General features: G+C 38.8%; 1 protein-coding gene across 1 annotated transcript; it reads right to left on the bottom strand.

Annotated features, from left to right (window-relative positions):
- Window positions 1-8,648: 8,648 nt before the first annotated feature.
- On the bottom strand, window positions 8,649-16,456 carry LOC136840720 (uncharacterized). The gene is made up of 4 exons (XM_067107536.1): window positions 12,845-16,456; window positions 11,259-12,014; window positions 9,536-11,025; window positions 8,649-8,850 (listed from the first exon to the last, which is right to left on the bottom strand). The coding sequence occupies exons 1-3, from the start codon at window positions 16,199-16,201 to the stop codon at window positions 10,204-10,206; spliced, it is 4,935 nt and encodes a 1,644-aa protein (XP_066963637.1). The 5' UTR covers window positions 16,202-16,456; the 3' UTR covers window positions 8,649-8,850; window positions 9,536-10,203.
- Between the last annotated feature and the right edge of the window lie 49 nt (window positions 16,457-16,505).

Below are 16,505 nucleotides of genomic sequence, written 5' to 3'. Positions count from 1 at the left end.
GGAGCAGAACATTTGGAAAATGTTGTTAATTAGTGTGCATCTGTTTTTAGTATATGAACAATCACCTACCAAAAATGTAGTACTCATACATACATAATATATATATATATATATATATATATATATATATATATATATATATATATATATATATATATATATATATATATATATATATATATTACATTTCAGCAACAGAATACACTTGCCATTTAAGTAATTAGTAATTACAAAAGTTAGCCATAAACAGTACATATTGCAAAATACACTCATACCTACATTAGCAGTTAGAAGACTACAATATCGCAATGTCATCTCTCCTACGGCGAGGATTCCCAAGTTTTCAGTCATCACAATATTTCGAAGCATAAATCAGGACGATCTTTTACACTGGTTAAGAAAAAAGTAACTTCCAACTGCATAATAACAATAAAAAAAATCTTCTTCAATTTACAGCCTTTCTCCTTACAAAATAAATAGGGGAACTCGTCTTCTGCCAGCGGGGCAGGCATTAAGATAAAAAATAAAATAACAATACTTAATAGCTTCAATAGAACTGGCACCTTTCCAGTAGTTACCGATCAAGGGATTGTTTTCTGTGGCCAACTACCGATCAAAGAAAACTCATACAATCAACCAGTCAGTTGAAATACAAAGAAACCCAAGATTCTTTCGGTCAATATTCAAACTTCTTCCCAGAGGATTTAAGTATAAACTAAAATTTCCTGTTTCTTTTGTAAATATTGCAACTTAGGTGTTGGCGGAATACGATGACTCAATATTTATTACTTTGAAATATATTATTTTCAATCAATAATCCAATTTCGAAAGCGTGGTCTCGTTTAAGATTATATTGCCAAATTAAAGTTTTGATGACAATCTACACCCATCTGTGTGTGAACTGCAAGCCTTAACAGTGTTGGTAACTACACACTGAGGCAGTAACTGCATTCACAATGAACTGGAAGTCTTTTGTCACCAAATCAACAAAAGACGACAACATCCTAAACCAACAACAAAAACACTATCAACAAAAGAAAATACGAAACTACAGAATAATACAAACCAACTGTATTATAATAATATTCAAATTATGTCAACAAAAAAAAATAACACAACCGCTCACTGAGACTTTCATAGATCTCCTCCCTTTGCTGAATCGAGTCCCGATACACTCCCAACAAGCAAAAAGATATTTACAGTAGTCCTGCATCAAGACTGAGGGCCTTTCTGACCTCAGCAGCCTTTTTGAGCGGTTTTCCTAATTGGACGGGTGCCTTTTAGTTCCATTTCAGCAGGAGCAGTGTCTTCCAACTCCTGCCACAGTTCAAGGGGGTACAACTTGACGACAGGTCGCATGATTTGACCATGTGTGGTCCGGAGTGTAACCACTCGTAATATATTGTCCGGTCCCACATGCAGCTGAATAACCTGACCCATTTTCCACCTATTCCTTGGCCCTTCGTCATGGATAAGTACCACATCACCCACTTTAGGCCAGGAACTATGTTTGTTTCCTGTACGATGAGATTCACGGAGAGAAGTCAGATACTCCCTCTCCCATCTTTTCCACAGATCATCACATAACTTGGTGATGTATAAAAATCTTTTTCCTGTACCCCTGTTGTCATTATACAGAGGGTCTTTAGAGACTTCCTCCCAATTCACTACTTCTCTAGGAAGGATCTCAGTTTCCTTCCTAGGATCAAATGGTTGGGGGTCAAGATTTCCAATTGATCCAAGTCCCCTGGAGTATAACTCAATGGTCTATCATTGATAATGGATTCGAGCTCTATCATTAAGCAAGATAATTCATCATACCTGAGCAGAGCTCGACCCACCACCTTTTTCAGGCATGCCTTTAAAGCCCAATCAATCTCTCCCAGATGGCTCCGAACCATGGTGCTCTTGCCGGGATGAACTTCCATTGACACTCCACTTTATTCAGATGTTCTTGTACTAGGATGTTTTCTGCCATCACCTTAAGATATTCCGAGGCCGCAACAAACGTGGTGGCATTATCGCTCAACATTAATGAAGGGAATCCTCTTCGGCTGCAAAAAGTTCCTAAAGGCCATGAGGAACGAGTCGCAGGACTGATTTTTCACTAGCTCCACATGGATGCCTCTAGTTACTGGGCATGTAAATAAGATAACATATGCCTTTTCTGGATTTTGATTTTTCCCTTTCGTCCACAATGCTCCGAGTGTAATCCACGCCTGTGATGGTAAACGGTTGTTTTCGTTGCACCTAAATTCTGGTAAGGGTGGAACAACATTTGCTCTATAGGGTTTGCCCTGTGTCCTTTTTAAGCGACACAATGATGGATTACGCTCTTGGTCAACTGTCTAAGCTGTGGGATCCAAAATTCTTGTCTCACGCTAGCCACAGTTGCGTTCACTCCCATATGAGCTTGCATATCATGATGTTCCCTTATTATTAGTTTTGTAAAAACAACCTTTTTGGCAGTAAAACTGGAAACTTCGCTTCCTCTGTTAGCTGTGCATGTTCCAGCCTACCTCTGCATTTATTATATCTCTGTCCAAATAGAGATTTAACTGCTTTATGAGAGTTGACTTTGGGTTTTATCCCCTTCTTAAACTTCTTTCATATTCTTCAGAGAAATATTCCTTTGTAAGAGGACAATCGTCTTGGATTTAGCTTTCTGTAGCTCCTCCAAGGATAAATTCCTAATTTCCTATTATTAATTAATTTACAATTTGTTAAAAACGCATTATCCATGCGACAGTTCTATAAAATTTACCTACCCTGCTGAACCTTTCCCAATTCAGCAGGTGAGTTTCTTCATTGCCCCCTATAGTATGGACCAGAACACTTTCAACCTGCGTTTGTGCATCTGCCACCCATGTCCTATCAATTGGCCAGGTGTGATTTTTTAACCAGGAGGGTCCCTCCCACCAAAAAGAGTTGTTGGTGATCTCTTCAGCCCTCTTTCCCCGTGTTATCCAATCACTGGGGTTTTCACTAGAGGGTACATAGGATAAGATTGCTCCCGGAATTAGAGAGTTTATTTCACTCACTCTATTTTTTACGAACACAGGCAAAGTATTCTTTGACACTAGCCAACCTAGGGCGACTTTGCTGTCTGACCAGACAATTATCCTTTTAAATTCATTTTCCTTAAAGGATTCGATTATAAACTTACACAGCCTCGAACCCAACAATAATGCCATCAATTCCAATTTTGGAATGGTTAATTCCTTCATGGGCGCTACTCTACCTTTTGCTATTATTATATGAGAGGATCTGCCATTTGTCCTGTATGCCACGCAACCGTACGATGTTTGCTAGCATCACAGAATATGTGAAGGAGTCTGCTTTCCCAGACTAGTGTTTCTAGGAAAAGAAATTGTTAGACTGTCATCCAGATCTTTGGATAAAACTTTCCATTGTTCTTCCAAAGGAACGGTAAGTTGTTCATCCCAATTTAGTTGTTGTTTCACATACTCTGTAGGAATATCCTTGCTCTTATCGTGACAGGGATAAGCATTCCTAATGGGTCATAGATTTGCGCAACTGCACTTAATATTTCGCGTTTAGTCCGACCGGACTTAAGATGTTCAGGAGTTACGGTTAGTATATCTTCCTGTATGTTCCATTTCAAACCCAACACTTTGTGTGTTATTTTTTTTTCAGACGCAATACGGTAGGCTTGAGCCACAGTGGTTAGTGAGTCACTATTGCTAATCCACTCTTTCAGGTATAGATGTGCCTGAGCAAAGATCTTGTTTGCGTTGAAGAATAGGTCGACTAGTTCATCTTCACTGTCAGAGGTGAATTGCAGGTTATCCACATATAAGCCTCTCCTTATGGTATCTATCAAATCAAAGTGACCAGTGCCACACTTTATATTTGCCATTTCAGGGTGACCAGTGCCACTCCTTGTATAAGCTAAATGTGATTTGATGGTGGCGTTTAAGAGAAAGGCGAACAAGTGGCACCAAACAATACAACTCTGAATCTGAATGTTATTAATTTACTATTTGGGTCTGTTGGATTCTCTAACCATAGAAACCTTGTGTAATTTCGGTCTTCTTCTCGCAGTTGTACCATGAGAAACGCCTTCTCGATGTCACTGATGCAAGCAAAGGTGTCCGTTCTGAATTGCAGTAGGACTTTGAGTAAATCTGTGGTTATGTGTGGTCCAGTCCACAAACAGTCGTTAAGGCTCAATCCTGTCTTGCCTTGTCTTAAGGAACAGTCAAATACTATTCTTATTGGGGTTGTGACACTGTCCTTTGCGTACGCCATGATGTGTCAAGTAATGACAATTCACAACCGTGTTATTTTCTTCTACCCTTTCTATAAACCCCTATCTTCCTGATCTTTCAGGATTTTTGATAGTGGTCCAGGTATTCATTATTTTCTGAAACTTAACACATTGTTGTTTTACCCGGCTCAGTGCTATACCATAATTGGATGGAAGCCTTAATTTATTAGTCTTCCATGGCAAGGCCACAACATATTGTTTATCAGTCTCAGAAAAGGTTATTGTGCTTTCAAAATCCTTCAGAACTTTCTGATCTTGTTCCTTCAGTTCGCTGCAATCAATACCCATTTTATCCAAATTCCATAAGGTATCCAAATCATTTTTCACATTAGGTTCATATTCATTAGTAGCCCCAATAACTTCTTCATTCACTGCTAGCTTTAAAATTGTTACATGAGTTTCCTTCACAGGAGCACTACATGATCCTGTTACCACATAGCCAAATATAGTTGGTAACAACACTAGTTGTCTGAACTTTCTCTGAATCCTGGATGTAGTATGTTATACACATTGTCTACACCTATCAGTAACTCAACAGGTGCCTGACTTTCAACTGGTAAATCGAAATCCTTATCGGCCAAATTGATCTTAATTTTACACAAAGTTCTCAAATTCCTTTGACATTAAACCTTTTTGTATATTCTGGCAGCTCATCCACCACAATACAATCCATTATGATCAATCTACCTTTATGAGGTACAGACACACTTACTGTTTCGTTATTCATCTACAGGTTTGCTTGTTAAATAACCCCTTAAGGCTATCTTTTTCAATGCCTTTAGATTTGTATTGTAGTTCTGTAAGTGCTGACCTTTTGATAAAGGATCTTTCAGCACAGGTATCCAATAGGCCTCGAAGACGCACTATTTGTCTTCTTTTACCCTTCAACGCGATTGTGGCTGTTGGGAGTATAGATCTTTTACTGGTGTTTTGGCCTTGTTCCTTTACAGAAAGTGTTCCTACCTGTACTCCACTTTTAGTGTTGGTTTTATTTGGTCCACTGGTTTGAATTTTATCACAAAGAACACGATGATGTTTCAGTTTACAACCGTTACCACAGCTTCGCCTCTCACAATCCACACTGAAATGTTTGCTTGACGCGCACACATAACACAATCGCAAAGACCGAGACGATTCAACTTCTTTCTCTGTTAGCATAGGTCTTGCACTGCGTCCACCAATGCTCGCCTTCACATAAAGCACATTCCCTGCGTTGGTTTGAACCTGACTTATTCACATTTATCTTCAAGTTCTTTGTCTTTGGCCTCACCGACTGAGCTTGATTGATGGTAAAAGTAGATACAGAAGACAATGTTCCAGGTTCACGTGTTTCCATTGGATTAAAAACTTTCAAATTATGAATTTCTTCTTCTAAGTACTTCTTAAAAGTGTCGAACTTCAACCAGTCGTCTCCACTTCTGCGTTTTACCACCTCACTGATATTTCTAGGCAGCTTGGTGTAGAGAAGAATTGTGTAAAGCTCGTTTAGATCTAAATTTTTCACTTTCAAGCGATCTAATAGAGCACTCAAAGTTAGCTCTGAAGTTTTGGAGCGATTCAGCATCGGCATTAGGAGACTCTGTTTCCAAAAGTCTCTTCACTAGACAGAGTTTAATCTCGTCCTTTTTGCCATACGTAGACTGAAGTAGTTTTACAGCCTGATGATACTTATCACTCTCGAGCTTGAAACCTGATATCAATGTCAGAGCTTCACCTTCAAGTATACTCATTAAGTACGAAAACTTTTGAATTGGTTCTAGATCAGAACGCTGATGTACTGACACATTGAACAATTCCCAGAATGTACTCCATTCCAACACATCCCCTTTATAATGTGGAAGATCTAATTTTGGCAGTCTTATACCGGTTGTAACAGGCAACGTTGGTTGAGATGGATTTCCACCTTGTATGTTAGTAACAGCGGTACTCATTCTACGTATGTGAACACCAATATTCATTTCATAGTCGGATTGTTTTATCATTTCATCCACTTGACCATCTTCATTAGTCAAAGCTAATATTTTTTCATCCAACTCTTGTACAATTTTTCCATTGTTTACTTATAAGGTCTCCCAGGAGTAAATTGTATTGGCGTCACCATCAGCAATGATAGCTTCCATCTTTTTTAACCAATTAGAGATCACAGATTTGTGACCTCCACGCTTCTTCACTAAAGTTTCCAACTCAGACATCTTGCTCAAGAATTATCAAACAATCAAGACCAATAAAATTCACAAAATTCACAAAATTTCAAATTTACCCAAACACCAAATTCAGAAGTTCAAAATTTATTCCTACAACAATTATCGCCAATCATAAATATATCAAGAAGAAATTTCAAATAATTGAATTTTATTATGAGTAGTTTCAAATCCCCACCCCACTTGACCCCCATAAACGTATATTACATTGGATAGGTCGACCAGTGCCGATCCTTTCTTTGTTTTATGCTACCACCATCCTTGTGGTACAGCATCATCTCTAATTCTCCTGTAGATTTTCTTTGCTAACTCTTTACTGGCTTCATAATTCAAATGGACTCCGTCGTTGGCCAAATCAGCTTCTGTGAGGCCATTGCCTATTATGTCATAGTTAGTTTGCCTTAACTTTTGTTCAATTTATTCCCTACCCTTGCGGTATTCATCAGGGTCCAAATATCTTGTCGATGTTCGTGGTTCTATTGTGACTATGTATGACATTTGAACTGTGTCAAGTTCATATTAAAATCATCTATGAGACCCGTAATATTATTCCTGATGTCATTTATCGAACAAGGATCTTCATTATCTATATCATTACTTCCGATAAATAACACTACTACTTCAGGGTCATAATCTGCAATATCATCCAATGATATATCGTCACAAGCGGCACCGGGATTCGAGTGTACTATAAACTCAATGGAACATTAGATTTAGTTTGCTCCAAGTCATTTATTCTTCGGAAGTAATCTTTTATATCCCACCTGTGAGTGTCCTATCACTACCACTTTATGTGTTCTTGACATTGCCATAGTTGCTAAGAAATCCAGTAAATAACGAAAGCAAAGGAGACTATGAAGCCAAGCGAGGGCGAAGGAAATGAACTACCGCTTTATTATTCAATGCATTGAATTCATTATCAAACAATACAAAAATCGATCCTATAGGTCCTCCGTTCCAACAAACAAGGTGATCGTCCGAACGTTAACGATAATGGTTACCAGTGCAACTCATCAAATTTCAATCAACATAAGAATATTCCTTAACGTCGGCACGAAATCAAATAAACTTCACAATACAATAAACGAAGACACACCATAGGAAAATATCATAAACACAATTCAGTTTACAAGCAAATGGATGAATACCGTACAGATGACGTAGGTAATTTTTTCTGCCGACTCAACTACTGTTGTTGACTAATTCCAGAAACAAAACAAAAACGCTAACGATCAGTCTGCGTTGGCTCGCTAGTGCGACGACAATTCCGTTTTAATTCGGAACCATATCAAATCCTGGTCACGGCACCAAATTTAGTTACTTATAAGAGCCAAATAAATAACTAAACAAACATTTCAATAAGCGTGAAATAATTGATGTTAAACTATATCAAATTTCTATTTCACGCCCCCAGGCTCGTTATTAAGAGACAAATGGACTCTTTCTCTACGCTACTTCATTAAAATATTCAAAAACAATCGACAGTAATCATAGGCTTACCGTAACTTTATTAACAGCCAACTGTTCACAGTTTGCCAGTGCAAACTATCCAAGTTATCAACCAATTAATACAAATTATGTCACCTCGACAGTATGCATACCACAAAATAACACAAGATATAACAACCAATTGATACTTAGCTGAATTGTAATAAAACACTTTTAAAAGGAATACTTCTTGAGATATATGTATGATATATCACGATTTGACGGCCAGGACTAAGAACGGCGCTCCTCCTTTTGCTGAATCCCCTCTCTTCTGACCCGGCTTTTTCAACCAAGGAAAATGACGCATGCGCCCGAGTGGGTGCGTTCTTTCATCCCAAAACGTCTTTTGTCACCAAATCAACAAACAAAGACGACAACATCCTAAACCAACAACAAAAACACTATCAACAAAAGAAAATACGAAACTACAGAATAATACAAACCAACTGTATTATAATAATATTCACAACAAAAAACACAACCGCTCACTGAGACTTTCATAGATCTCCTATCGAGTCCCGATAACTATACAGTATAAGATTAAACCAAATTACAACGCCCTAATTTTCCAATAAAAAGTTTACGTCAAAAATTCAGTACCATTAGATTCGCATTATAACCTCAGTTTCCAAAATGGCAACAACAGCTTTCTTATTTAGTCATTAATCTTCTAGACAAGTAACTAGAATTACTTTAGGGCGAATACTCTAACCTCATATTCTTGGAGGTGCCTTCAAAAGGGTCGTTGACCTTTCGCTTCCTCTCGCTCGCTCTGGGAGGCTCCTGGCACAGCAGGTTGATTAGACCTATGCCACTTCTGCCTCGCACGTGGATCATGACTTGCTGGTTCTCTTCCAGGGTTTCGGAGACCTGGAAAAGATAAAATTCTGTTGAAGCGTTACGAAATTCATGTGAGTTTGCTCCTAATTCATATGTACAACTGATTTTTTTAATTAAGTACGGCAATACAGATCATATAATTGACTGGTCAGAAAAATGTCTGGCGTTATGCCCAAGTGACTGGTGTTATGTTTAGGCGTTTTATTTAGCGGTGTGCTGCGTTCTAAAGACTTTCAACGTACTGAGCATTAAATTTAACATTAATTAATATGGCACAAGTCCAACATTTCTGTTCTTCAAACCCAGAAAGCAAACTGCGTACTTGAAAATAAAAACCTATGCACTGGTAGGCTACTAAATTAACAATACTATCAAACTACTTCCACTTGTTGTGAGAGGGATATGTAACAGAAATCTCCATCTCCATTTCATCAGTATGTCACCCACACAAACAAAAAACTTCCCTACTTTCCCTTATGGTACCTGTACCATTTCTCACTGTATCCTGTCTGCTACCTATCTAATATAAACAAAATATACACTGAGGACCTGACAGTGCTTAGTTAACAACTGCATAAATGTATCTCAAGGACAGTAGTTAATTTAGGTAAAGGTACTGGTGTGTGTGCAGTATTTAAAAAACAGTTACAGTTGCTTCCATTTACTATAAACAAAGATCATACTAGCTAGTGCAAAATAAAGACCTCATACTAACCTCCTTGTGAACCAAAAGATGATGCTTAAGCAAGTACAAAGACTTGTGAGAGTACGAGCAGAAAGGGCAATCAAAGTTCCTCTTGTACACGTGGCTCTCAAGGTGTTTCAAGGAATTCTGCCGACTCAGAACTGCTGGGCATCCTTTGAACTTGCATACATAAGGCGAATGCTTTGAATGAAACAGAGTATAGTGATCCACGAGTGTGTTTGGGTCTTGGTACTGCTCAGAGCACAACGGGCACTGGTAAGCGTCAGTGCTCTTGCCATCCGTTTCATCAAGCTCCTCAGAAGAAGTTCCAGATCTGTCTTCCCTGAGCTCAGCTGCATGTTGAGTAGTGCCACTCACACCAGAGAGTTCATCCACATCTTCATTACCCATAAAACTCATGTAAGAAGCGATTTTTTGGGTCACCTTAGTTAGTTCTGTACTGGCACCCCTTCTGAAACACCCATCACTGTTCAAGCCACCGAAACCACCCACAACTTGCTGGAAATTTTGGTGAAAAATGTTGGTTGGCAGCCGATTACCAACATCTGGCGTTGAAATATCAAGTGAAGCATCTTCGTCTACAAATTCAATTGGGTGTCTTGCTTTAACTCTCAAGTCGACAGCCACTTCATTGTCTTGGGAATCCTGATTTTCCTGGTATTCTAAATACGGTTTAATTACTGGACTATATGCATTAGAAGCATGGGGGACCTGATCATAAGCAAGGAAGTGCTGGCAGCCATATCCTGCATTTCTTTATTAATATGGCTTTTCAAGTCCGGTACCTGTGTTTTACCACCTACTGAGACCTTCCTTTTCTTTTTAATATCTTTATTGGAAGTTTTGCTAAGCAACTGGCTTTTTAACTTACTCTTTATACTTTTTCCACATCCACTTTTTACCTTTCTCTGAATTTTGTCATTTTCGAGTCTACCTACAGTCTTCTCTCCATCAGAGGCCCCACCGAAACGGCTTTTCAACTTTCCACTTTTAGAAAACTCAGAATTGAAGGGCAGATCATTATTCATGGTGTCTTCACCTGCAAGATTCTGTAAGAAATTCTTCCTAAATAATGTCGAGTTAGTCACAGAGACTAAAGCAGAATTCATCGTCATCTGACTTGGACTCTCTTCCTCTTCCTGACTAGGATCTTGAATAACCATTTTAATGTCCTGGTCTAGTTTCTGAACTTTCTCTGATAATTTCTTGGCTTCTCTTTCCAGCCTCAAATACTGCAAGGTCAGTTTGCTTTTCCTTTTGTACAAGTACAAACACTTTGTTTTCTTTTTGAGAATGCTGGGCTCACCGGCTTTGAGGGGCTCTGTCTGAATTACAGCTTTTGCATTCACTGCTTGTCCTGAGAGTTTCTTGTGAGTGACCTTATTCGAAGTGTCATTAGCATTGGCTTTTTCCTCTGGTAATGCCTGACTCCTCAGTCTCAGCCTGTGTTTGAGTACACATCTACGGGCGCCCAAGACGCGCTTCTTCTTTTTCATACCCTGCAAAGAATTTCAAGACGTTACGTTTTGTACTTTCCACAAAAAATCATTTTCAGGCTTTCTCCATCCCATATTCCTAACTCGTAACTATCAAATCTTATATATGCATAGATTTATACACTGTACTATATTATTATTTAAAAAAATATCCTTAACAAAACAATAATGATCTATTTCTTTCAAGAAAACTACAAAAGAACTACAGGCATTGAAATTGCAAAACAAATACTTACTTTAATCCTATTATGAGCCAAAGTGTGAGTTCGTAGGGCAAATTCACAGTTTGTCTTGTAGGTACACAGGTTACAGCTGATCTTCCTCGGAACTAAATGACTCTTGATGTGCACTGCCAAATTTGTCGCTTTCAGAAAGACAGGGCAGTTGGCATCAATACATGGAATACCCGAACTTGGACACCTTTGCGTGGATAAATGGCACTGTCGAACATGGTCCACCAGTTCATTAACCGTCGATAACAGTGTGGAACAACAACTGACGGGCAAACCTCTGAAAATCTGATCACCAATGCTACTGCCATCTACTTTTATGTCCTGCTCAACTGTTGGTTCTATACTGTTTCCAAGGGTCGATGTTGACGCATCATGCACTGTCTCTGAAAGCTCAAACCTAAGAATACCTTCAGGAGCAGCTGACGAAGCCACATCAGTTTCTTGTTTGTCGTCATCCCCTTCGAATTCCGATTCCTCTTCTGAGACTTCTTCTTTTGTTTCTTCCATAAACGCCACCTTTTCCCCCTTGTACCCTGACGTCACTGTACGCGCAGACCTCCGCAGCGATGGCTTCTGACTTCCCTCTGAAGATGCTCTTCTAGTTACTCTGAGAGCAGTCGTTCCGCGGTTCTCTCCGCCAGCATTGTTCCCGTCTAATGAATAATCTTGGGAGTCCTCCCTAGACGACCGTTTCTTACGGTACCTGCGGTATTTTGAGCCGCCTCTCTTGATGTTCTTGTAGTCTTTTGAAACCTGCGGCTAGTGTGAGTAAACACATAAAACAAATCTGTTAATGTGAAAATTGTTGTAAGAGCTTTGTTCTTAAAATAAATAACTCATTTGAAATTTGCACCAAATTTTAAATCAGCTTAGTTACTAAGTTTCTTAAATATGTAACTTACAACACATGTCCCTTTATTTCAAATAATTTGTGTAATTATTACATGGGGACTATTAAAGGCAGATGGTTATATTCCTGTGTCAAAATGTCAAGAACAGTTTCTTCCAAGTGTTAAACAAAAGCCCACAGCCTTCACTTTTAGCCTTAGATATTTACTCGACATATATTCCTCCAATTCATAATCTTTGTAAGCAGCAAATGTTACTGTGATAAAGGAATGTTACTGTGTTAAGCAATGTGCATTGGAATTCTAATATTCTGAAGTTAGTAAACAATGATGTATGGTGTCCATTTTTGTTAGTCAGATTTGCAAACTTTAAGCATTTAATGAATGGGATGACAGTAAGCAGGCACATACAGGAACACAAAACTTCTAATCGTGAGTACAAAGAGGTCTGTGTGAATAAGAATTGAGTTGTAAATTTAATAGACTGAAATATAACAAAGCCTGTCATAAAAAAATTCTCATCAATCCACACTACACTACCAATTGTCAGAACATGCAAATGGATAATGGCATTGTTAGCAAAACCAAAACTAATGTTTCACTTGATATTTGAACAAAAATACATAACAAACAGCCCTGAAAAGGAAGACACAAAGTGTGTGGTACACACAAAGCATTCTCAAGGTATCTACGGACACTAAAAAAAAAAAAACTACTGAACAAAATCACAGTCCGTCTCACCTTTGTATGAGTAGATTCGTGTCTGCTCATTGCCCCACGCATACTTGCAGAAAAAGAGCAGAAAGAGCACTGGTATCTACCGGTTACTAAGTGCTGCCTTAGGTGAATCCTGAACTTATTTCTTGCCAACAACACTGAACACGTGGGCACGGGGCAATAGTCACACAGATACGTTTTGTGGGTCTGCAAGACATGATTAAGGAGGAGTTTCTCAGTTTCTAAAATCTCCTGGCAGCATGGACACTCAAAAATAACTTTGTCGTCTTCTTGGAAATCTGGGCTATCACTTGTCTTCTCTCCGAGGAGATTGTGTCGTTCTGCACCTTCTGTTGTCTCACTGCTTTCACTTTTGAAGCTAAAGGAGGAGCTCTCGTTCATTCGAGGTTGGTCAGGTTCTCCTTCGTAAGATGGGCCTCCAGGGTGAACTTTATCCACCTCTTTCGAATATTCCTGTATCTTTATGCTGACGTCACCAACCTGAACAGTAAATTCCGCCGCTATATTGGCGTCTTTCGGCTTCTTCGACTTACGGCTCTCGTAGTTTGTGACAAAACTCCAATTGTCGCTACATATCTCTTCGAAAGTCTTTGCCTTACTCTTAAGTGTTTGTTTTTTGTGTATAGCTGAGCTATCAGCTATCTGCTGTCGCTGTCTGACTGGAACCGTCCCACTTTGATTTCCAAGAGAAGTCAAATTCTCATGCACTACAAGATTATTGTCTGATAATTCCATCTCTTCTGAACTTGTAAATTCATTAAGCTTCTCTGAAGAGCCAAAAAATTCCTTCGATTTAAGGACAGGATAATTATCTCCACTAAAGTCATCAACACTTTCAAGCACAGAATGATTTCGAATGACAGTGACCGATTCAGTGGCGGTACACTCAAACGTTTCATTTCTATCTGTAAGGCAAGCCGTTTTCTCTTTTGAAGTTACAGCGAGGTCCCTTACAACAACGTACTCTACTTCCTCCGCTAGGCTACCCCAAGATGCATTGGTAATCAGGTCGTCACAGTTCTCCTTCTCCGTTTTGATCTTTCTAGATCCCAAATAGTTTTTGCTCTCACCAGTAGGAGTTGCTGAAGCTCTACAGAAGTTTACAGATGAACACTCAGGGGCATCTTGCAGAGACCCTGCACATGTATTTGGCTTTTTGGATGAGCAAGGGTCCATACCTAATGCTGAAAATGTGCTTGGCCCTGTTACAGATGATTTTTGTACTAATGAGTTTGCCTCTTCCTTTAAAGCTGCAGTCTCACGACACTTCTGGAGTTTTATGTTTTCAGCACTTTTTTCCTCACAGACCATCAGTGTCTTTTGTGTTGTTGCTTTGTGCTTTTCAGTTTGGAATGCCCCACTCTCTACGGAAGGCACTACAGATTCTTGTCCACTTACTACAGACAGTCTTTCCCCTGATACATAGCTACATTCCTGTTCAGAGTGCTCTCTCTGCATCACTGTAAGATTTTCAACTGACCCTTGATATTTCTCAGACACTGAATTTTGAGTTCTTGTGAATGTATCACCAATTTTCTTACAATGTCTCAATTTACTGTGAAAGGTAATATTTTTCTGACTCAGGGATAACCTGCCTCCACGTTTACTGTGGAATGAGGATGCACTTTTAAGAATTTTCCTCTTGTACGCTGCAATTTCCTTTTCACGTCTCGTCTTCTTAAATGTGAAAAAGGTGGCGCAAGATGCTTTGAAAGATTTGTGGTTCACATAAAATTTAGTCCCAGTATCTTGTGTCACTGGGCATTCTATCCCCTGTAATGAAGCTGGATTATTAATACAATTATAAAGCTTTCCAGAGATTACAGCCTCCAACGGACTCCCGTTACTAAACATTCTTTTCTTATTTTTCAAGATCTTATTCTTTATTTTGCAAAAAGCAGCAGTCCCTTTGCTTAATCTCGTGTGAGACAGGAATTCACTATCTTGTGTACTTACTTCACATACATCAACCTGGCCTTCCTTAGTGACAAGAAGTCTACCAGAGGAGTTATCAATGAATGACAGACTTTCTTGATGACAATCCTCTCTATCACTGTTTTCTTTAGCCATGTAAGTTTCACAAAAAGACAAATCACTTTCTTGGGAATTAAATTCAGTGAGGTCATGGATAGGGCCTTTTATCACTAATACGCTTACCTTGCTTTCCAAAGTATCCACGGTTGAATTCGTTTCACTGCCTTCTATGTGACTCACTCTGTCATTGCTTCTCGGTTTCAAAACATCAATAGGCCTGCTGGTTCCTTTCTTTACTTCACAATAATTTCCACCATTCTTACATTGATAGTCTTCATTACTTGAACAAACCCTTTGTTTATTTACACTGACTTCATTGGAAACTGTACCTTTGCAGACATTCTCATCTTCCTCAATTCTTTTGTCTTTTCCTGACTTAAAGGCCACTGTTTCTTGTTTCTCATTATATAATGCTGATTCTAAACACTGATTCTGAGCTCCCATTTCATTTGCATCTTGACTGTTTAGCTTATTTATTAGTTTTGGACTGTCACCACCATTACTTTGCTGCCATTTGTCCTCACTATCCCCAGTTTCATGAACAGTTGTTCCACTGGCAATGGTACCTGTAGCATTGTCAGTGTATTTACTGGCAAACCCATCTGCATTCATATACAATTTTTCTTCTGCAATAGACTTTAAGCCCTTTTTCTTTACTCTTCCTTCTGCAATTACCTTTAAATCTTTTTTCTTGACTTTTTCTTCTGCAATAGCCTTTAAATCCATTGCCTTGACTACAGGTAGAAACTTTTCACTAGACTTACTACCTTTGCCCAGTTCTATTTCTGATGCATTATCTTTAATCAAAACATTAGCTTCCCCAACGGATTGTTTTTGACCCATGTCAACTCCTTCCACTTCTCCTCTGGTTTCAAATTCTGAGATTTTTTTCTTTTCACTTTGTTTATTTACTTGGTCATGAATTTTTTCATGTTGACCACTTCTAGGGGTCCAGCCACTGCATTCATTCATCACAGCATCAATATTTTCAGTAAACTTTCTCTCTGACTTGAATCTGAAGGCTCTTAATTCAGTCAGAGTGGTACATTTTTCAAAAAGTTCTTCAGTCAGAGTAGTACATTCTTCAACAGGTTCATCTTTTATTACAACTTCAGAAGTCAAATACTGCTGTTCAGATGTAGCACCTAGCTTATTTATGCTGGCAAGATGCCAGATCTCCATCAAGGCCACTACCCTGCAAGACTGTTGTTGTCCTGTTGACTTCAGAAATATAAGTTGTCTCACGTTGCCCATCAATATGTACATCTTTAATCGATGTTTGGTTTTCGTCCAGATCACACCAATTTCTCGCCTCTGAAAAATCATCGTCTTCTACATCAGACACACCTTCTTCCTTGATGACTGAATCGCTAGCAGCGATCACTTCGGGAGTCATATTTCCATTATCTGAAGTGCCTGACGCACGCAAACCAGCAGGGGCTATCTGGTCCATGTACATGCACAATTCATCTTTAGCTGACAGGTTTAAAGGAGCTATGGGTTGTTCATTAGCATCCGATTCATTCTGTACATCATCCCTCTTGGAATGTGTTTCAGCATCAGAACTCACTAACGGTTTCCTACCAGAAAGAAGATCATCACTCTATGATATTAAAGAAATTTTTAATAA

The sequence above is a fragment of the Macrobrachium rosenbergii genome, chromosome 8, assembly GCF_040412425.1.
Source record: "Macrobrachium rosenbergii isolate ZJJX-2024 chromosome 8, ASM4041242v1, whole genome shotgun sequence".
Classification (NCBI taxonomy): domain Eukaryota; kingdom Metazoa; phylum Arthropoda; class Malacostraca; order Decapoda; family Palaemonidae; genus Macrobrachium; species Macrobrachium rosenbergii.
Note: the sequence above shows the minus strand (reverse complement) of the source record. Positions and strands in the feature narration are given on the sequence as shown.